Below are 20,256 nucleotides of genomic sequence, written 5' to 3'. Positions count from 1 at the left end.
CCATTGATTATTTTTATATATATAGATATATAATATAATATATATATATATATTAAAATTACATTTCTCTTTACAAAAACAATTCAACATCAGGCCAAGGGACGGAGCTCATCTCCTCAGCCAGGGGTGCAGACCCCCTGGCACAAGGGTTGTGGCACAGTCTCAATCGTTGGGCAGGATCTCTTTTGGGGTGCCCCCATCCCCCAGGTGGGGCTCAGTCCAGAGTCCAGCAGTGGGCGGTGGGATCAGGGAGGTGACCCCACAGTGAAACACCTGCTCTGGGTCTGGCATCATCCACCTGGTCCCTGCTGTCACCGCCTGCAAGGAGAGGACATGAGATCAGGAGGGTGACAGGGTTAGATCCCATCCCCCAAATAATATTCATGGACCTACTTCTGCCTGGAGGAGCTGTAGGGGTCGAGGAGGTGGGAGCTGGCCTGTGCCAGGTTCCAGTCGAACATCTCCAGCACTCGGTGGCACTCCACACGGGACTTCAGCCCCAGACAGAAGAGCTGCTCCACCTGCAAGGGGACACAAGGCATAAGGACTGGGGTGCCAGGGATTGTTCCCACCCTGCTGGCAGCAGGTGCTGCAACATGCTCGTACCTTCAAGTACTGGATGGCACGTTGAACATTCCAGCCGTGGTTCTGCAGGGCTGCCTGGCACTCCTCAGTGGTGACACCATGCACCGTGTCCTGCACCTGAGGAAGGATGGAGGTCACTGTGTCATTGTAGGCAGCACAGAGTTGGGGGGTAAGGGAGACACTACAGCTTCTGCCCCCCAAGGCTCCACCCCCAATCAGGAGCTGGGCACCAGCAACAAGGAGTCAACATGGTATTTCCACCTCCTGGGCTGGGTTAACAGCCACCTTTCTCCCAGTTCCATGTGTCCAACTGTGGGTAAGGCTAACATGGGCCAAAAGGGCACTCAATCCCCATGTGAGAGCTGCAGTGACACTCCTGCATGCCTCGTGGCCACCCTCTGCAGGTTGAACATTGGGAAACTGAGACAAGGGGTGGGGATACCTTTTGCCTATGGCCACCTGGACAAAAACCACCACGTCCCTCCTTACCAGCCGGATCTTCTCCGAGGGCCGATAGCCATCTGGCCCATCATACACAATTTTCTGTAGGCTGCAGGAAGCTTTCACCAAGCACTTGGACCCAAGGTTGCTGTTGTTGGAGGAGAAGTTGGCCTTGTAGTCAGGCTGCTGCTGCACCATGGGCCGGACTGTGGCTGTGGTGACCACACGGGATGCTGGTGCCTCTTCGGGACTTTTGGCCTCCTTGAAAAACTTCTCATACTTGTCCAGGTAGGCAGGGCGCTCAGGCAGCAGGTAGTAGTGGGTGCTGCTGACCTTCTGCCCATCCTTCACAATGGGCAGGATGCAGGGTCCCTTGGAGCAGTCCTTGCCCTGTGCCTGGATCACTTTGGGGGTGGCATATTTAGGGTCCAGGGCGAAGCTCTGTGTGGTGGGCATGGGTTTCCCTGGCGATGTGGACAGGCAGGAGCAGAGGGCAGCCCGCTGCTGTGGGGAGCCCACCTGCAGGGCCATGGGGCTGGGCGTCCGTGAAGTGGGCTGTGACAGAGGGTCCCGAGGGGGGATTTGGGGCGGCCGGTCCTCTTCACCCCCTGAAGCTGGGGACAGCTCTCCAGACCAACGCCCAGGTTCATTGCGGCGCAGCGGGCGAGGAGGGATGGGGACGCGGGGTGGGATTTGGGGTTTGTCATCAGCCAGGCAGGCAGATGGGCCCTGGGGCACGTTGAACCTCTTCATGCATTCCTGCTGCAGCTCCTGGAAGATCTCGGTAGTCTGCGTCAGGCTGGGCTGCTTGGTGTCCTTGGGGGGCAGAAAGAGGTTGTCCTCCAGCCCTGCTGTCCGCTCGCCCTCATCCACAAAGCCGTAGTTGGTTTCGCCCCGCTCGCGTGCCCTAGGAAGGCCAGCACGGCTGCCCCGCTGCCCCAGGGGGCTGTTGATGGAGCACACCTCGAAGTCATCCTCGTCCTGTGCCACGTCATCGTAGGCAGGTGGTGGGGGCAAGGGCCGGGCGTCCCAGTCCACCACGGGTGTGGGGTGGAGGGGCCGGGGCAGGGCTCGCGTGGGGCTTTGCGGGGGGGTTTTGTCCAACAGTGAGAAGGCCTCCATGGCCAGCTTGGCGAGGGAGGGGGCTGTCAGCTCCCCAATGGGTGAAGGGGTGGTGGGAGGCACCTCCTCCCCAAAGTCAATGAGAGTCACCTCGCTGCTCGTTGGTCCCTCGCTGGGTGACCGGCCGGGTTGCCGCTCGCCCACCTTGGTGCCTGGCACGCGGGCAGAGGGCTTGGCAAGCCGCAGGCCCTTCCCTGGGCCTGGCTTCTTCAGACAGAGCTTCCGGAGGCCGGCTGACAGACCCTCGTCCTCCTCACTGACTGGGTCGTAGGTGGGCTCTAGGAAGCAAAGGAGAAAGCAGTGAGCACCCCATTGCACTACCCATCAGCATACCCATCCCGTGTCCCCAGCTGGTGCCAATCTCAGAGGTGACTCCAGACCCCAGTTCCTTCCCAAAGCCACAGCAAGACCCCAGACAGCTCCTCCCAGCCCCATAGCACAGCAGCCTCAGCCACCCCTCACACTACTCTCTGGGCATGGTCCACGGTGAGCCAGGAGGTGAGGACCCCCTCTGCTCCACAGCCACCCCAGTGCATGCCACTTCTGGAGGCTGGGGACAGAATCCACAAGGAGCAGAGCCCAGCAGCACCTGCACGTGCCACCGGTGAGAGCAGGAGGCGAACACACAGCACACCCCAAGTACCTCGAAAGAAAGGAGCTAAGAGAGAAGAGAAGGGGCACGAGCAGAGCTGGCGGCTCCCAGAACAGCCCGACTTACTGGTAAGCAGGATGGAAGGCTGAGGCGGGCGCGGAGGTGGCTGCCCTGCAGGAGGAGAACAGAGAGCCCGAGAGCAGGCGGGACGCGGGGTGAGCGCGCGGAGCAGGCGGCAGCCGGGGCGGCTGTCAGCAGGAACATGGCGCATGCTTCGTACCCCCACACCACTACTGGACAGGAGCAGGTGCCGGTGGGCCGCCCCAGTGGGTCAGAGGGTTGGGGGTACAGAACTTGCACAGCGTTGGCTGCAAATGTGCCAGTGAGCTGCTCTGCCCCGTAACGGGGAGCCCTGCCCCAGGAGGGGACGAGGGGCCCGGCCGAAGGCCAGTGGGGCAGAGTCCAGTCCAGAGGGGACGAGCAGAGCCGCCCACACTGCTGGCAGTGGCACTGGGCAGGGTGACAGCGCGTGCTGGCGCTGCAACAAGCAAACAGCAGCAGAGAGACAGAGCAGAGGAGACAGCGGGACAGTCCCGTCCACCACCCAGGCAGAAGGGTGCACAGAAGGGACTTGGTGCAGCTGACTGGCTGGAGGTGGGGGGAGAAGGGGTGAAGACACTTACTTTTAGCCCTTCCTGGGAGCTGGGTGGGTCTGGCAGTGCTCAGGTCCACTCCTAAAACATCAGGAGGGTCCATGGGATTTCCCAGGTACAGCCTAAGAGGAGAAAGAACAGAGCGGAGGGGGATCAGTGGGATGCTGCACCTTCCCAGGCGCACGGGACATGCCTGTTACACAACCAATGCACTGCAACATACAAGTAGGGGGTCACAGATAGTGACCCCACAGCTCCATGGAGAGAGGTACATCCCGACTGCTGCATCCTTATGGTGCCAAGTGCCCGCGTGCTCCATTTTATGAGGCTTTTGGCTCTGCAGCACAGCCCCTGGTGCCGCTCCAGTGTCCCCCATCCCCTCCCTACCTCCGGCACAGGGCACCCACACGTGGGGTACCGAACCCAGAGCAGCGCGGCGGGAGGCCCGGGCGAGCCATCGCAAGCCAGGCATGGCAAGGCAGGGAGTCGGTGCAGCCCGAAGGCCTGGGCGTGTGCCGAGCTCGGTGCGTTCTCTGCGGCCCGGACGGCACGTACCCAGGGCGCGTGCCCACGCAGCGGGTGCGGGGAGGCCTGCCAGGGCACGAGGCACGTCCGTGCACCCGGCGCCTCGACAAAGCACTCCGGGGGCCGCCTGCACAGCCCCAGAGCTGCGAGCACTGTTGTACTGGGGCTGGGCTGCCTTGGGGATCACCATCCCATGGGGTGCCGGAGCTGCCTTGACACTGAGGGAGCCGTGCAGGCTTTGTAGTTGCATCCTGCTCCTCCCCAAACAGCCCTCCCACATCCCCCCATCCCCAAAGCTGAGGTAGAACCCACAGAGAGCTATAACCATGCCCGCAGCTATAACCATGCCCGCAGCTTCCCAGGGTCTGCTGCACCCCAGGATCCAGTGCACCACACCCAGCCCCAACGCTGCCCCAGTCCTGCTCCCATTACAAACCAAACAGGGTCAACTCTTGGTAGGGCATGGGAAGAAGAAAACATAAGTTATGTCTACATAAAGCACCGGCAGCTGTGATACTGTCACCTCTGGGGTGACATTTCCCCTTTCCCAGTGCTGCTGAGCACCAAGGGGTCTGCAAGGCTGGGAGAAGGGCTCCATGCCCAGCCCAGCCCTGTGCCCCAACGCTCCACCCCATGCAGCACCCGACCCTGTTAGTGAGAAGAGGCGAGGGGGGTTAGTCAAGCTGCGGGGACCCTGCCCAGAGCTGTTCTCAGCACAGCAAGGAGGAAGAGGAGCTGTAAGGGAGGAAGGCCAAGCTTGCTCCTTGCAGGGGGAGAGCGGGGGGTGAGGTGTGGGGGGGGGGGTTGCAGAGAAGACAGAAAGTTTCTTACTCATCAATTTTATCGGGAAACCCCCAGCACTGCTGAGGGTTGGTGTCTCCATGGCCTGTGTGGATGAAGCTGTTTTTAAGCGGCTGGCTGATGTCATGGGCCGACAGCCCCGCCACCGAGGTCACCGTGTTGCGGGGGAACTGGCCCACTTTTAGGGTCCGCTTATTCTGACCCCGCCACCAGTAATTCTCGGCCCTAAGGAATAAAAAGGACCTTCGTTACTGAGGATGGCGTGGGGAGGGTGGCGAGACCCCAGAGGGTGGCGATGGGATGGGGACAAGAGCCCTGCCCCAATGACACGGGAGGAGCCAAGTGACTCAGCCTATGACACGCAGGCAGGCAGTGGCACGGCTGGGGAGGGTGCCCAGATCCTAATCTTGAGCCCTGAGCCCCCCCAGGCACCAGATGCTGGGAGGGGGCAGAAACCAGCACATAGGGGATAGGGGTGGTGAGGAGTGGAGCTCCTCGTAGGATGTGTCCCTGCACACCCCAAGATGCTCAGGAGCCCATGGGGCTGCTGTCATTAGGGATGGAAGAAGCAACGGCCATGGGACCAAGAGCCTGGCTGCTGCCGATGAATCCCCAGATATCCCAGTGCCCATGGGGGAAACTGAGGTGGGGACATTGGGTTGTGGGATCTCCCTTGGATTATATATCTCCGGCTTCCTCCCCTTCCTCCCTTCCAGTGTTGCCCCATGCAGGGTGAGCCTCCTCTGACTGTCCGGGGGATACTGGGGTCCCATCAGAGCCCAGCGCTGCCCCAGGACACAACTACCACTGGGGTGACACAGCCTTAGGAGGGAACAAAGTCAAGAAGGTAACTCCGGGGAGGGTCCCCCGGGCAGCACCCCCCCACCAGCCTCTTCCCATCCCGCACCCCCTGCCCCTCTCCTCCCACCCCATGCACCGGGGGCCGCTGGCAGCCCCGCTCTCCCTGTGCGGGCATTGGAGCCGCGCAGGGGGTGGCACAGCTGCCGGCGCTGCCAACCCGGCTTGGCTGGCACGGGCCCCGCGGTTTCCTGGAGTCACCTGTGAGTCACCCGCGGCCACTAGCTCAGCCCTTTTCCTGTTTACCTTCCCCGCTTGCCGCCAGCCAGCCGCATTACTCAGCGCCGGGACCCCTCGGCGAGGGCACCGGGCACCCTCCCTCGCCCGCAGCGCAGCGGGGCGGGCTGCCGCGTCCCCTCCCGGGAGGTTCCTGCTCCTTCCCCGGCTCCTAGAGATGCTGCGGCCACGCTGCCCCAACGCAGCCGCTCAAAGTCCCGGTACAAACCTGCTCCGTGCCCCGCATCCCTGCCTTAAGCCCCCCCCCCCTCCCGGGGCCTTCAGGTAGGTCCTGCTGCCGTGCACACGGAGCCGGGGGCCCCTTCCCCTGCCCACACACACGTACGCACACCCGGCGCTGGTTCAAACGACGTGCAGGGGCTTGAAAAAGGAGTGGGGGGGTGTTGACGGTGCCCCGGGGCGGCCTCAACGGGGCCGGATGCAGCCCCCGGAGGAGCCCCCCGCCCACCGTTCCCTCCCTGCCCTGGCAGCCCACAAAGGGAAACTGAGGCACGGGGCGAGACCCCCAACCCTTCCCCCCACCCCAAAGCAGCAGCACGAAGCCCCACCAGCCCTAAGCAGCACAGCCACCCCGACACCGCTCCTGCTGGGGGAACTGAGGCACGAGAGGCTGCACGCAGCCCCCCCCCATCAGCCCAGCGGCACCCCCATAAGGGCCGCATCCCCCTCCCCACCCGCACCCCGTGCCCCTCACCGCTGTGCAGCTCCCCGGGGCTGAGCCCGGCAGCAGCGGCCCCGCAGCAGCCCGTGATGCACCGGGGACGATGTGCGCGCAGTGCAGCGGCCGCGCCGCCCTCCGCCGCTCCTTTCCCTCCTTCCCTCCCTCCGCCGACGCCGTTTCCCTTCCCCTCCCCTCCCCTCCCTGCAATTAAACCACCGCCAGACCCTGGGCAAGAGTCATCGGGGAGCAGCCGGGGGAGAAAGCTGGTCCCTGCAGCCACACAAATCCGGCCTGATTCACCGTGCCGGAATGCGGGGAGCCAGCCCCAGGGGAGGGGGGCAGAGGGGAAGGGCTGCGCCTTTCTCCTCGCCTCCACCCCGCCGTGGGGCCAGCAGGGGGGCTGGCACCCTGTGCAACACGGGGCTGCGGGATGCTGAGTTCCAACGGTGTGTCCCTTGGGGACAGGGATCCTAGAGGGGATGCTCTGAGGATGGGGCATCCAGGGACCCAGTGTCACCCACCCTCCCAGCCCGGAGCCAGGGAGCTCCAGGATGGGGAACAAGGGCACAGGGCAGGATGGAGCAGCCACTAAGCAAAGCCTCAGAGCAGGAGCAGAGGTGGCACCGAGGCCCTGGTGACAGCGGCACGTCCCCGTTGCTATCAGCAGGGAGCGGCTGCCTGGCAGCTGTGTCCCAGGGCAAGGCCATGGGGTGAGTCAGCGGGGACAGGTGCTGTGGGGCAGCCACGCTGCCCAAGTCATGGGGGGCACAGAGCCCCAAACTCCCCACAGCTCTGCCAGCCCCCACCCAGAGGAGCTGTGCTTTTGGGGCTGTGCTTTACAGGACTGGCTCAAGGTCCCCCCCCATGCACTACCTGCCCTCGATGACCGTGATGATGTCGTTCATCTGGATGTGCAGCTTGTCAGGCTCCTCAAAGTCCTGCAGAGCTCTCATGTCGGTGGGCTGGGCCTGCAGGGATGGTGGGGTGAGTGACATGCAGCATGTCCACGTCCCCATTCACTCTGCACTGGGAAGGGGCAACAAGGGACACCTAAAACCCTCCACCCCACACCTACCTCCACCAGGAAGTCACGCAGGGCCACGAAGGTGGGCCGGTCCTCAGGCTTGTGAGCCCAGCACTGCAGCATGACATTGTAGACGTCCTGGGGACAGTCCTCGGGCCGCGGCAGCCTCTCACCCTCCTTATCAATCTTGTGTAGGATCTGTGGGGTGAGGCAGTGCTGTTATGGGACTGTATGTGCCAGGGGTGGTGATATGGGGAGACACAGATAAGGGGCTTGCTGCACCCACCTGGCTGCCATTGAGGCCAATCCATGGCTCCTGCCCGTAGGTGAACATCTCCCATAGCGTCACCCCAAACATCCAAGTGTCACTTGCATGGGAGAAGGTGCGTGTCTTTAGGCTCTCAGGAGCACACCTGCATAGGGAAGGATGTGAGCATCACGACGGGTGGACCTCCAAATCCCCCTCCCCAGGTGGACCCCCAGCCCAAACTCACCAGGCAAAGGGCACCTTACGATGCTCCTGCATCACGTAGTGGTCGTCATTTTTGGGCAGAGCCCTCATCAGCCCAAAGTCTCCAATCTTGACCAGCTCGTTGGAGGCGAGCAGGATGTTGCGGGCAGCCAGGTCTCGGTGGATGAAGCGCTTGGACTCCAGATAGGCCATGCCCTTGGCCACCTGGATGGCATACTGGCATAGCGTGGAGATGAGAAAATGGCCCTGGTTCTTCCGCAGACGGTCCAGGAGGGAGCCCAGAGGGGCCAGCTCTGTCACCTAGGCCATAAGAAGAGGACAGCAAGGTGGTCAGGCTGGGGACACCGTATTTTGGGCTGCTTTCTGTCCCCCAGTCTTGGCACCACTGGAAGAGGACAGCAGTGGAGTCCATTGGAGGTGGGTCTCATGCCCACCTGACTCACTTGGCCCCCAACATGGAACCACTGCCCTGCAGGGCTCACTGACAGCAGCAGCCACGGGATGGGGCTGGTCCTGTTGGGGACTCACCATCTTCATGGGGTGGGAGAGCACCACGCCGTAGAGGCGGATGAGGTTCTTGTGGTCCAGCGAGTGCATGGCGTTCACCTCGCGAATGAAGTCATCCAGCACCTCCGGCTGGCTCAGCACATCCGTCTTCAGACACTTCACAGCCACGTTGAGCTATGGCCAAGAGAAGAGGTGAGCCATGGAGGGGGGACAACGTGTCCCTGTGCCCAGACCCCCACCACCAGTGCAGTGTTTTTGGTACATGCACATGCTCCTCACCGTCTTGCCAGCAGGCGTGCACCACTCCCCGCGACGCACCACACCGAAGGAGCCATCGCCCAACTTCTCGAAGAGCGACAGGTCCCGCTCCCTGATGAGGCAGGTGAGGGAGTGCTGACCCCCCGTGTCCGGGGGGGGCGGCGTTGGGGGCTTGCGGAAGGTGCTGTGGGGCTGAGGTGGCAGCTCTGAGTCGGGGCGCTTCCCACTGAACACCTGCAGGGTGCACAGGGGTGAGATGTGGGCTTGGAGACACACACAGGTCCTCCTTCCTGTTGGGGGTGGCCAGAGCCTGCCTCAGTTTCCCCTTCCCATGAGTGAGAGCTGTTGATACCCTGCTGGTGCCAGGCAGATGGTCATCCCATCCACCTCTTTAGCTCTGCACAGTTCCTTCCTAAACCTACTGATGACCCCACGCAGTGTTTCCCCAGCGGGCGGCGTGCTGAGCAGCACTTTTAGATGGACGGGGGAGGCTGCCCTCCAGCAGCCTGAGGTCCCGGGCGCTCCTCGGCCAGGCTGTGGGCACACGATGTGCCTGGGCACCACTCCAAGAGAAACCTCCAGCGCAGTGACACATCCCCGCAGCAACGTGGGCCTTGCGACACGCGCTGCTGCTGCCAGCTGCCCAGAGGGGTTGGGGACGGGCTCTCCTCCCCACCAGCTGGCACTGGGCACATGGCCCATGGGAAGGGGTCCGTCCTGGCACACAGCTGGGGCAGCTGGCACCTGCACAGGGAGCGCGGGGGCCGGAGCAGGCATGTGGCTGCGGTGGGAGGTGGCATTTCTCTGCCCGGCACAAGGCTGAGTCGCCTTCTATTAAAAGCCAGGCACAGCTCGGCTCGGCCCAGATGAGTCACAGAAGGGAGAGGCCACGACCCAGAGCCCAGCTGGTGAGCACACGGGCCATGTGGGGCTGCGAGGTGCCCAGGGGTGCAACCGCCCTGTTATGGGGAAGGGTCCCTGGGTCCCTCGCCCCAGTGCTGAGGCAGGCAGAGGGCTGCACAGCCCACGGGGCTGGCTGAGGCTGTGTTACTAATGATCTCTGACTGAGTTTCTTGGAAAAAGAGGCAAATCACAGGAGGGGAATGAATTTCCTGAGTGCCGATCCCAGCTGAGAAGTGACCCAAGAGCCGGGGCATGTTAGCCATACCTTGCTCATCCAAGATTTCCGCTTGCACATGGCTTTCCTCCGCTTCACCGCCTCCCACAGCCGCCGCTGGCCTGTGGGATACAAGGACTGACACTGACACAGGGCCCCTCTTGAGAACCACCCTCTGGCCCTTGGGACCACGTGGCTCCCCAAAAGATGCATCGCAGCCACAGAGGGGCACAACAGGAGGTTGGGAGGGATGAAATACGCACCAGGGCGCCCCATGCCAATCTTCTCCAGGTCCTCATTTTTGACATACTCAAAGTGGGACAGGCGGGTGACGTTAAGCTCGTCCCGGATGCGCAGGAAGTATTGCTGCAGCTGCAGCTCAGTCAGCAGCTCCAGCAGCCAGTCCGTGCCCTCTTCTGCCTGCATGCTACAGCTCAGCTTCTGCCAGACAAGGTGACAGGTTAGTGGGGACTGCGCTGCTCCCCGGTGTCCCAGCCCTGTCCCATCTGTGTGTCAGAGGGGCTGGGAGATGGGGCTGCCTCCTGCCCCAGTGGGGATGCCAAGGATGCTCATGGGACTAATCTCCTGCAGAGCCCACCCTAGACCTTCCTCAATGTCAGCAGGACCCACAGAGGAGGACATGAACGCCACAGTGCCCACAGTTCTAATGAAACACCACCCTGAGCCATACGTACCCAGGCAGCAGTGCCAGGGATGGAGAAGAGGCAGAGCCCCAAGGCATGGCACGGATGCCCCTAACACTGTCCTCACACTGCATGCTGGCACCTTACAGACATAAGGGACAGCCGTACCTGGCACCACACATGCACATGGGGCACCGCATGTCTGGCCCCCAGCCACATTCCCTGTGCCCAACTGCTGAGAGTGGAGGTGGCAGCTGTGCCCTGCAGGGACAGACACCTCAGTGCTGTTCTGGTGCCATAAGGCAGTGTCACAGGAGGGGACAGATAGACACAGATGTGAGTGTGCAGGGAATGAAGGTCCCCAGGGTGTCATCATCACCTCCCCAGAACTGTGCTGGGCCATGGGACCCCCAACACCACGGACCTTCACACCCCCAAGTGCCCCCCTACTGCACCACACCTTGCTGTCCCCTCTCCCTCTCCACCATAACCGCAGCCTTCCAGGAAGGGACCCGGCTCGACCTCCCGCCTCCAGCCGACGGAGTGGACGTGGGAAAGCCCCCGAGCCGGCCCCACACCAGGGCAGCCCTGTCCATCCTCCCCTTTCCCTGGGGAGACGACGTGGCCCCCGGCCCCCTCACCATCTGCGTCCCAGCCGCGTCACCGCAGCCCTCGGCTAAAAATACGTCGGGCACGGGGCACGCGGGGGCACCGCGGCTGAAGGAGCCACTAATGCAGCTCACGGCACGGAGCCACCCGCGGCACTCGGGGGATGACGGCCACTTACTCGGTAGACGCGGAAGCGAGCGAGGAAGGGGAAGGAACGGCGCAGAGTCTCGAAGCGTCGCATCCTGTTTGGTTGCAGCCTCGGCCCAGCGGCCCAATGTGCTCAGGGTACCCCCCTGCGGGTGTCAGCGTCTGTGGGGCACAGCGAGCCCAGCAGAACCAGGGGACCTTATAGGGGCGTGAGCCCGGCCGGGGAACGGCTTGTTGGACGCCACCCGGGTACGGCCGCCCCACGCATCCCGCAGCACACGCAGAGGGCTCGGGGCATCCCTGCGGCACAGGGGCGGGCAGCGGGACGCAGCGCTGCGCTTCTCCTCCTCCTGCTTCCGTCGTGCCCTCCTTCCCGGCCGTCCTGCCCTCCCCTTCCCAAAAGCAATAGTGTTGGAGCTGCGGCGTTTTCCCGATCGGTGCCCACGGCTTCGCTCCCCGGCAGTCGCTGTTTGTGGGTCCCGGGGGCTTCGAGCAGCGGCCCGGCTCCTGTCCCAGGAGGGTTTATTTTAGCTGCGCGTTGGCCCAGCTCTGGGCCGTGCGCCCAGGGGGCCGGGCTCCGATCAATGTGCTGCTTTCTCTCTTGTTCGGCGGGTGCTCGGCAGCTGCACCGCCTGGGAGAGCGGACCCCGGCTCCCATTGCCATGGAAACTCGCTCCGGCCCTGGGAAAAGCTCCCAGGCCTCAGTTTCCCCCCTCAGGAAGCGAGGAGGGAGGGGGGACATCCGGCCCTGTGCTCCCAAAGGGGAGGTGGTGGGCGTGATGCCAGGGTGATGGGCACCACGCCGCTGACCATGAGCCACAAGGGACTGTGAGTGTACCGTGAGCCCCACAAACACACCCGGCTGCCAGACCCTGCGGGGAGCTGGGGGACACAGAGATGGACCCCTCCACAACCACCGGTGTGCCAAGGTGACACGGGACAGCCAGCTCCTGCTGCATTGTGGCCATGCCCAAAGAGCTTCCGCCGTGGCTTCCAGTGCCGGGATCCCGGCTGGCACCCGGCACAACAGCCCCATTGAGCAGGGACAGACGGGCACGGTGCCCTCGGCACCAAGCTCTGCCACGCGCCAGCTCTCTGCCCTGGGGACGCCGCGGGTGTGGGGGTTCCCTGTCCCACTGCGCAGCCCCCAGCACCCCCTGGTACCCCCAAACCCTGGACAGGGCCGCGTTCCAGCTGCGCCTCAGTTTCCCTCTTCGCAACAGGTCCAAGAGCACAGGAGCAGCACCACCACCTCAGCCCCCAGCAGCCCATTGGGATGGGAGCCCCCAGCAGCACCACGGCCCCCACCACCCGAGGAGACAGCAAAGATCCACGGCACGAGGGCACGGGGACGGCCGGCACAGGTACCCACGCACACACCTGCAGCACCGGGATGCACCTACGTGCACACACACTCCTGCGCGGGCGGTGACGGCTCTCACGTGCACCCCGGGACCACACGCACGCAATGCTGCAACCACACGCACCACGCACACACCCCGACACGTGCACGACCGCAACCACACCTCCTTCTCCCCTTCCTTACACTCAAACACATCACCTCCTCGCACCCCTCCCCACTCCCCCCACCCACCCCCCTTTGCAGCTACCGCCGTGCCCGGCCGCACGTTCACCATCACCCCGAGCAGCAGCAGCCCACCACCCGCTCCCCACCACCCGCTCCGACTGACGCACGCCTGGCTGTGAGCCCGCACCCCGCTCTACACCCACGGCACCTCGAGACGTCACGGCTCTGCCCACGGGCACAGCCCCGGGCGGCACACGCAGCTCTAGTGTGACGCACGCCCTCCCGAGGTGACACGCGGGGGTGCGCACACACACACACACACACATCACACACCCCGACCCCACGCCGGACCCATTCCCCGTATCAATGCAACCCACATCTGTAGCTCTCAGATGGGGAAACTGAGGCACAGGGTACACGAGTGGCACCGATACACAGCCAGCACCTCGGGGTGGGGGGATGAAGTGGCAGCTCCGATTGCACAGGGTGACCCCAGGAAGGGGACACGGGTCCATATTGCTGCAGATGGCCACCTGTGCCCACCCTGCAGCAACCCCACTGTGCACAACGCGGTGCCAGCACCAGCTGAGCCAGGCTCACACCGTGCCACCAAAAGGGGACAGCGAGGGTCTGTGTGAGAACATCTGGGCTCACATCCCAGCACTGCCCCCCAGCAATACGATTCCTCCCCCACCCCCACGCCTCAGTTTCCCCACGCATCAGTGAACCCGCACAAGGTGGCTGCTGCCCCCATGCCAACTCGAGATGCCACGCAAGGGAGCATCGCTGTGACCCCCCTCCGCCATGCCAGCCTTGAACCCACAAACACCTTGGGGACGCCATGGGGGCCGTGCCACCGCTCCCCCCATCTCCCCCCACACTGACCCGCCTGCACGCCATGCCCAGAGTGACGTCCTGCTGCGGAGGCAGCCCCGGGCGACTGCTGCCCATCCTCGGGGCTCGCAGCCCGCTGCTGTCCGACAGGCTGTGGGGCAGGGGGGGCAGCATCTCTTCCTCCTCTTCGGCGCTGCTCAGGCGCTGGTAATCACATCTCTCGCCCATGGCAGCGGCGGCGGGTGGGGGGCTCTGCGCCTGCCTGGGGGCGGCGAGGGCTGGAGCCGGGCACGGGATCACATGGCAGAAAGTTGCTGCAGTTCCGGAAAACAGCGAGAGGGTGAAGGTGACCGCGGTGATGGAGGGGAAGAGGGTGGATGGATGCAGAGGGTAGGGGGAAAGAGAACGGGGAGCCCCCCCAGGTACCCGTTCTCACCGTGGCACTGCTGATCTCCTCCCAGCTCCGCAGCCTGCGTGCCCCCCCCGGTACCCGAGCGTGGAGGCGGGGGCATCGGCGGTGCCATCACTGCAGCCCCCGTCTCCCCCCGGCTGGCACTGCGCAGCCCTCGTCAGGCAGAGGGGAGCAGCGGGGAACAACACCCGGCGCGGTGGGGGCTATGGAGGTCCTGTGTCTATCCGCAGGGCCGGGGGTGGGGGGTAGGAAGGGGGCGCAGCATCCCCAGCATCCCTCCTGCTGTGGGAGGAGGGGAAAGGGATGCGCGGGGAAGATGGCTGCTGTGCAGCACTGGCGCAAAGCTCAGCAGGGCAGGGAGCGCAGCCAGGCCCTGGGATGACGGGGGAGCATGCAGCAAGGATATACTCTGTGATATCCCACCCCTAGCACAGAGCTGGGGAGCCCTGAGATGCTGCCTGTGCCTGCAGCCCTCCGACATCACATGCAGTCACAGCAGGGCGAGCGGCACTGTGTGTCCCCCCCAGATGGGGATCTGTCACTATCCCATCAGAGCCCCCCAGGTCTTACAGCAGGCTGACTTGGAGTCACAAGACAGGGAAGAGGTGGGGCTTGGAGCTCTGCAGCCCCCCTGCACCTGTCTGTGCTTGGAGGCATCACACAGGGACCAAAGGGCTCCTGGTGCCACTGCTGCAGGGCACAACGCCCCACCCCATCTCCTAGTACCAATGCCAGTACACCCCAATCTACATGCCATTTGTCCCATAGAAACACCATACACCCCATCTCTTCCCCAGCGATCCTCTCCCACAGCTTCTCCCTTCCCATCCCCTTGCCCCCTGTTAAGCTGCGAGATGACCCCATGGTTCCAGGGCAAGGGGCACGAGCCCATCCTGCCCCCGACCTCCCAGCACACCCCATACCCAGGGGGGCACTGGCCCCTCCTGCCATACCACAGAGGTGAGCTCAGCACCGAGCTGAGCCCGCAGGCTCGGGGCGTGGGAGCAACAGCCACCTCCACGCGCAGCCCCGCCGGCGTCAGTGCCGTGACTGATGCACGTGCTATGCCACCTTCCTGCTGGCCCCAGCTGCACTGCCCATACACCCATACACCCCCCAACCCTAAAGAACTGTCACCCAATGCAGGCAGAGCAATGCTGCGGGGTCTGAGTGCTGTCCCCATAACCCAGGGGCACTCCACACAGCTGGGCAAAGCTATGTGCGCGGCATGAACCCTTAAACGCAGTGTTGGGAACCAAACCCCAATGGTGGGTTGAGAACCAAAACCCCAATCCAAGCACCCACGGACCCACAGCTCAGCCAAACCCCAAAGCATGAGCCATCTGGAGCAGGGGCACAGCATCACCCCAGGGGGTTCCCACCAAAACCACGGCCACTGAGCTACCTGTGCTGGTGACAGTCACACTGACCACAAAGTGTCCTTCCTACCGCAGAACACCGGACCTCCCCATTGCTCCAGGCAAAGCCAGGGTCACCCTTGTCCCCACATCCCTCTTGTTGTCCCCAAGGAGCAGGGCAGCAGCATCACCCACCCCCTTCCATCACCATCACCACCCACTCCATCCCCCTATGGAGCTCCGAGGCAGGGGGGGGGTCCCCACTCACCTCCAGCTCAGCACATCACCCCGCTCACAGTCACATCAGGGCTGGGGCACAGCACCCTGCCTGCCTCCTTCCTGACAGCGGTGTCACCTGGAAGTGATGTCACCGTCTCCAGCAGTGGCACGAGTGGCCGTGCCCTGGGCTGGTTTGCTCAGCCCTGGCGGGGCCCTGGGGGCGGCCCCAAATGGCAGTGACAACACTCCGCAGGCTGGCTGCTCAGGTGCAGCTGTGCACGCACACACACACACATAGAGACACCTGCAGGATGCTGCTGCCCCACTCCCCCATTGTGCCACCTCCTGTCCCCTCCGAATCCCAGCGCGATGTCCCCATACCGATCTGTGCTCCGCCTCCCTTGCTGCTGGTACCCGGCACGGCTCGCTGGGACATTGCAGGGGGTTGGCACGGAGCGATGCTGACACCCGTGGTGGGGGTGGGCGGCGAGGACGGGTCACTGGGTGCCCATGTGCTGTGTGCTCGATGCCACTGGAGCCCAACGCCATGCTTTGGTTCTGCCCCAGCTCGTCTCCAGCTCTCCGTGCAGCCATCAGCCTTTGGACCTGTCCACAGCCCAGCAGTGCCTCCCCCGCCCCGACAAAGCCCAGTGCAACCCCAATCCTCTCCCTAAGCCTCTTTCCTGCACTAAATCCCCTCCGTATGTCAGGTCGCAGCCTATCGCCTGCGGGAGCTGTTCCCCATCTCTGCACAGGCAGTAGGACCCAGCCCCGGTCTGGAATGCATCCCCAGGGTGGTGGGAACATGATGAACTGGGTGCACGGGGGGATTTGTGACTCAATCTTATCCCTGTCTCTGTTTCTGCTGGTTGGTTTCAGGGCCCAACTGGCTGCATTTTGGCACAAAAAGGCAGGTGAGGCACAGGACAGCAGCCAGGCAAAGAGGCAAAGACACATGCATCAACTGTGGGTGCCTCCAGCAAAGCAGCCCTCCAGCACCCACCTAGAACCCCATGCCCAGAGCAGTGCTAGAGAGCACACAGCCCAGCGCTGCCACATGATGGCACTGAGCTTTGAGCATCACTGAGCATCACCGCCCTGGGGATGATGCCACCAAGAGACCCCCCTGCAGTTGGGCGCCCCAATGGAACACTGATCTGTGCCTGGTAGCCCCCGCACTCCTCTTACCTGTGCCGGGGTGGGCGTGCAGCTCGGGTCCCTTGGCAGTGCCACTCTGTGCCCCAGTGTCCCCACCAGCCCAGCGGTGACGCAGAGGTGGCAGAGCTTCACAGCTTCACCCACGCAGCCATGGGGGTTGCAGGGCTCTGGTCACACTGCCCATAGGGTGCCCTGGGGAAGGAGAGGTGAAGATGGGACCCTGGCAGCACCACATCTGCCCACTCTAGAACCAGACCCAGGGGCAGCACCAAAATGCCCACCTGCAGCTCACTGGCCCTGGAGATGCACTTCTACCTGGGGGGAACATTCTGCATACCCACAGTCCTCCCATCCTCACCATGAGTACAGCACCTGGACATGTCCAGAAATCCCAAATCTGCCCCCACCTGCCCAGCGTTGGGAAGGGACCTCCGTGCCTAGCAGAGCAGCACCTTGGCCAGACCACGAAGCACCTGGCTGCTCATTAGCACTAATTGGCAGCAGCCTAATGTGCCAGGCAGCAGCGTGGGCAGTGCCCCCTGGCGCTGCTCAGTCAGAGTGGGATCACAGCAAGCCCAGAGCACAGCTGGAAGGGAAGCAGCTGGGCACCCCATAGGGCACCTAAGGAAACCCCTGCTCCTTGCATTAGGATGGGACGAGAGGGTCAGAGGGACAGAGACAGCCCTGCATACCCACACCAAGGGCTGCCCCCACTCCAAAGCAGCATTTCTCTCCTGGTGTGCAGCACCGTGGCAGCAGCAGGGGACGGAGCCGCACGGTCTCGCCTGCTCCTGCAGCACCACACCTGCAGGAACCGGTGGTGCAGGAGATGTAGCCACCCCATCCCCTGCACACACAGCCCCATCCCCTGCAGGCACGGTCTCCCCGGCACAGCTGCCCCCCAGCTCTCCTCCATCTGCAGCTGCTGCACCATCCCAGTGCCGCGGGGTAAGGGCTCTGCTCCAGCCTGGGTGCTGCCAGGGGGCTGCAGGCAGGGAAGGAAAGCTCTTCCCTATGCTTTAGGGAGGGAGGGTGCATGGGGGGCAAAGCCCTCTCCAGCCCCAAAACCATTCTGCTTTGAGGAAGGTGCTGTTGCTCAGAGCATCCCTGAAATACATCAGCAGACGATGCTCTCCAGGAACATCCACCTGCAAATCAGTGACAAACTCAGTGGCCCTGGACAGGATGGGGCTCGTGACACCCCCACCCACAGCACCCCAAGGACGAGCACCCAGCCGACCCCTTCCCAGTGAGGCTCCACATGTGGATGAGCCCCACATGGCTCAGCCACAGGGAACCTGAGAGCCCACACCTTCCCACCGTGCCCATAAACCCCAGGGGCTTCCCAGAGGAAACTGAGTCACAGCTGCCACCCCCGTGCCCAGCCCCAGGCAACAGCAGGAGTGGAGCGGGGGCACTGGTGGCCCCAAGCTGTTCCCATACAGTCCCACCGGCACCAGGCCAATGAACACCAGGCTAACAAGGCCTGGGGTGGCTCGAGGGGCTGCAAACAGGTTGTACAGCCCAAGCCCCCAACATGCACCCTGAGGTGGGTTCATGTGGGGCCACGGCTGCTTGATGCCATCTATGGGGTGGGCTACATTGCTGACCCTCTCCACAAAGAGAGCCCCACTCCTGCACACCAAGGTGCCACTTCGCTTAGGCTGCAGCTTCAGCAGGTTTTTACCAAAGCAGATGCTTTTTCCCACTCACTTTGCACCAAACCAGCCCAGCAAGGGTGCGCCTGTGGGAACCCCAAAGGAGGAGACCCAGGGTGCCCGGACAGCAGGCAGGGACCGGGGCGGCACCGCAAAGGTGAGCGCGTGGGGAAGCGCAGCGCCGGGCCGTGTCTCAGCCTGCCCTGGGTGCTGCGTGGCCTCGGGGAGCCCCGTGCCCGGGGTCACCGCGTCTGGGCGAGGGGAGCGGGGCGACCGAGGGGCCCCTCGGGACAGCAGGACGGGCAGGGAGCTCTCAGCGAGGCACCGTCGGGGTTAAGTTTTACAGCGCTTAAAAACAAGAGGCGGAAAGCGAGTCAGTGCGGCTCGAGCGCTTTAGTGGGACAAACCTGCCCCGATGTGGCAGCGCTGGGGATGGAGGGTCCCTGCGCTGCGCGACGCCCCCGATCCGGGGGCCATTCCCCGAGCACAAGGGTGCTCTGTTCAGTGCTCACAGCGCCCGGGGAGGAGGCAGAGCGGAGCGGAGCTGCTCCCGCAATGCAAACCTGCCGCGGGGCACCGCTCACCGCAGGGCGCCGAGCCGCATCCCGCATCCCGCAGTGCCGCAGGGCACGGTGCCAGCGCCGCAGCAGCACGGCACAGCACATAACAGCACATAACAGCACAGCACGGCACAGCACGGCACGGCACGGCACAGCACGGCATGGCACAGCACAGCACAGCACAGCACGGCATGGCACAGCACAGCACAGCACAGCACGGCACGGCACAGCACGGCACGGCACAGCACGGCACGGCACAGCACAGCAGCACCTCCACGTGCCGTGCCCGACCCGACACCTCTACGTTCCAGCCCGGAGCCCCCGGCCCCACGCGCGATCCCGGCCCCCGTCCCGCATCGCTCTCACCTCTCGCCTCGCGGCTCCTGGTCCCGCGCGGGGTCCCGGCGCTGCAGGCACCATCCCGGGGAAGAGGGGAGGGGGGTGTCCGCCCTCACACCCCGGCCTCGCGCCTCCGTGGGGGCCACGTGCCGGGCAGCTGCTCCTGCTCCCCGCGGTACAGCTCTCCCTCCTCCTGCACCCCTCGCAGCGCCTCGCCCTCCTCCTGCCGCCCCCTCCTGACCCACCAGCGTGCTCTGCCCGTGGGGCTGCCCCCGTCCCCGCGCTGCCCTCGCTCCTGCTGCGCCCTGCGGTTCAGGCCCTGCTCCTGCCGCGCTTTGGGGCCGCGCTCCTGCACCCCGCGCCCTCCCACCCTCCCCCGCCGCCCCCCGGGGCTGCCGCCGTCCGCGCCCCTGGCCGCCCTCCGCCCCCCGTTCCCGCACAGCTCTCGGGGTCTCCGTGCCGCCTTCACGCCCACGGCGGGGGCCGCCCGCTCTCCCCGCTCCTGCAGCCCCGCCCGCACCCCCAGCGCCACCCGCTGCCACTGCCCCGGCCGCCCCGCAACGCCCCCGGCCCCGCCGCTCTCCGCCTCCCTCCCTCCGGCCACCAGCTCCTGGCCCTGCGCTCCCAGCCCCGCTTCCTGCACGCCCTCCGCCAAACCCCCCGCTTCCTGCACCCCCGGCGCCACGCCGCCTCCTTCCTGCACCCCCGGGCTCAGCCCCCCGCCCTCCGCTACCCCCGCACCCCGGATGGTGCCCCGCCGGCCCCGCGGTGCTGGGGGCTCCGCTCGGCAGCTCCCGGTCCCGGTCCCGGTCCCGACCTCCCCCCTCCGCCGGGAGCTCCCGGGGCGGCGCACCGTCCGCCCGGCCCCGCTCTTAAAGGCGCCGCGCCGCCGCCTTACGTAACGGAGGGGGTTGGGACGGACGGGGAGGGGGGAGCT

The 20,256-nt window shown here is 64.5% G+C and overlaps 1 protein-coding gene across 11 annotated transcripts; it reads right to left on the bottom strand.

Annotated features, from left to right (window-relative positions):
* Positions 1-20: 20 nt before the first annotated feature.
* On the bottom strand, positions 21-19,652 carry TNK2 (tyrosine kinase non receptor 2). 11 transcript variants are annotated; one of them, XM_015871785.2, is made up of 18 exons: positions 19,347-19,652; positions 16,793-16,954; positions 13,667-13,929; positions 10,117-10,294; positions 9,905-9,975; positions 8,758-8,970; positions 8,500-8,652; positions 7,994-8,271; positions 7,786-7,912; positions 7,551-7,697; positions 7,349-7,443; positions 4,750-4,944; positions 3,424-3,515; positions 2,792-2,911; positions 1,075-2,426; positions 607-702; positions 394-521; positions 21-318 (listed from the first exon to the last, which is right to left on the bottom strand). In XM_015871785.2, exons 3-18 carry the CDS (start codon positions 13,841-13,843, stop codon positions 312-314), a joined length of 3,429 nt encoding a protein of 1,142 aa, XP_015727271.1. In that variant the 5' UTR covers positions 13,844-13,929; positions 16,793-16,954; positions 19,347-19,652; the 3' UTR covers positions 21-311. The 11 variants fall into 11 exon arrangements, with proteins under 11 accessions (XP_015727271.1, XP_015727275.1, XP_015727267.1 ...); XM_015871789.2 differs by lacking the exon at positions 13,667-13,929; XM_015871781.2 differs by lacking the exons at positions 16,793-16,954; positions 19,347-19,652 and adding an exon at positions 14,052-14,296.
* Between the last annotated feature and the right edge of the window lie 604 nt (positions 19,653-20,256).

This window comes from Coturnix japonica, chromosome 9 (genome assembly GCF_001577835.2).
Source record: "Coturnix japonica isolate 7356 chromosome 9, Coturnix japonica 2.1, whole genome shotgun sequence".
Classification (NCBI taxonomy): Eukaryota; Metazoa; Chordata; class Aves; order Galliformes; family Phasianidae; genus Coturnix; species Coturnix japonica.
This window is presented reverse-complemented; position numbering and strand designations above follow the sequence as displayed.

Coding starts and splice junctions, on each gene's coding strand:
- TNK2 (XM_015871781.2), bottom strand. CDS start 14,139: ATGGCACCGCCGATGCCCCCGCCTCCACGCTCGGGTACCGGGGGGGGC. Junction 8,971..9,904: donor GGAAATCTTGGATGAGCAAG/GTATGGCTAACA, acceptor TGCACCCTGCAG/GTGTTCAGTGGGAAGCGCCC. Junction 8,272..8,499: donor TCTCCCACCCCATGAAGATG/GTGAGTCCCCAA, acceptor CTTATGGCCTAG/GTGACAGAGCTGGCCCCTCT.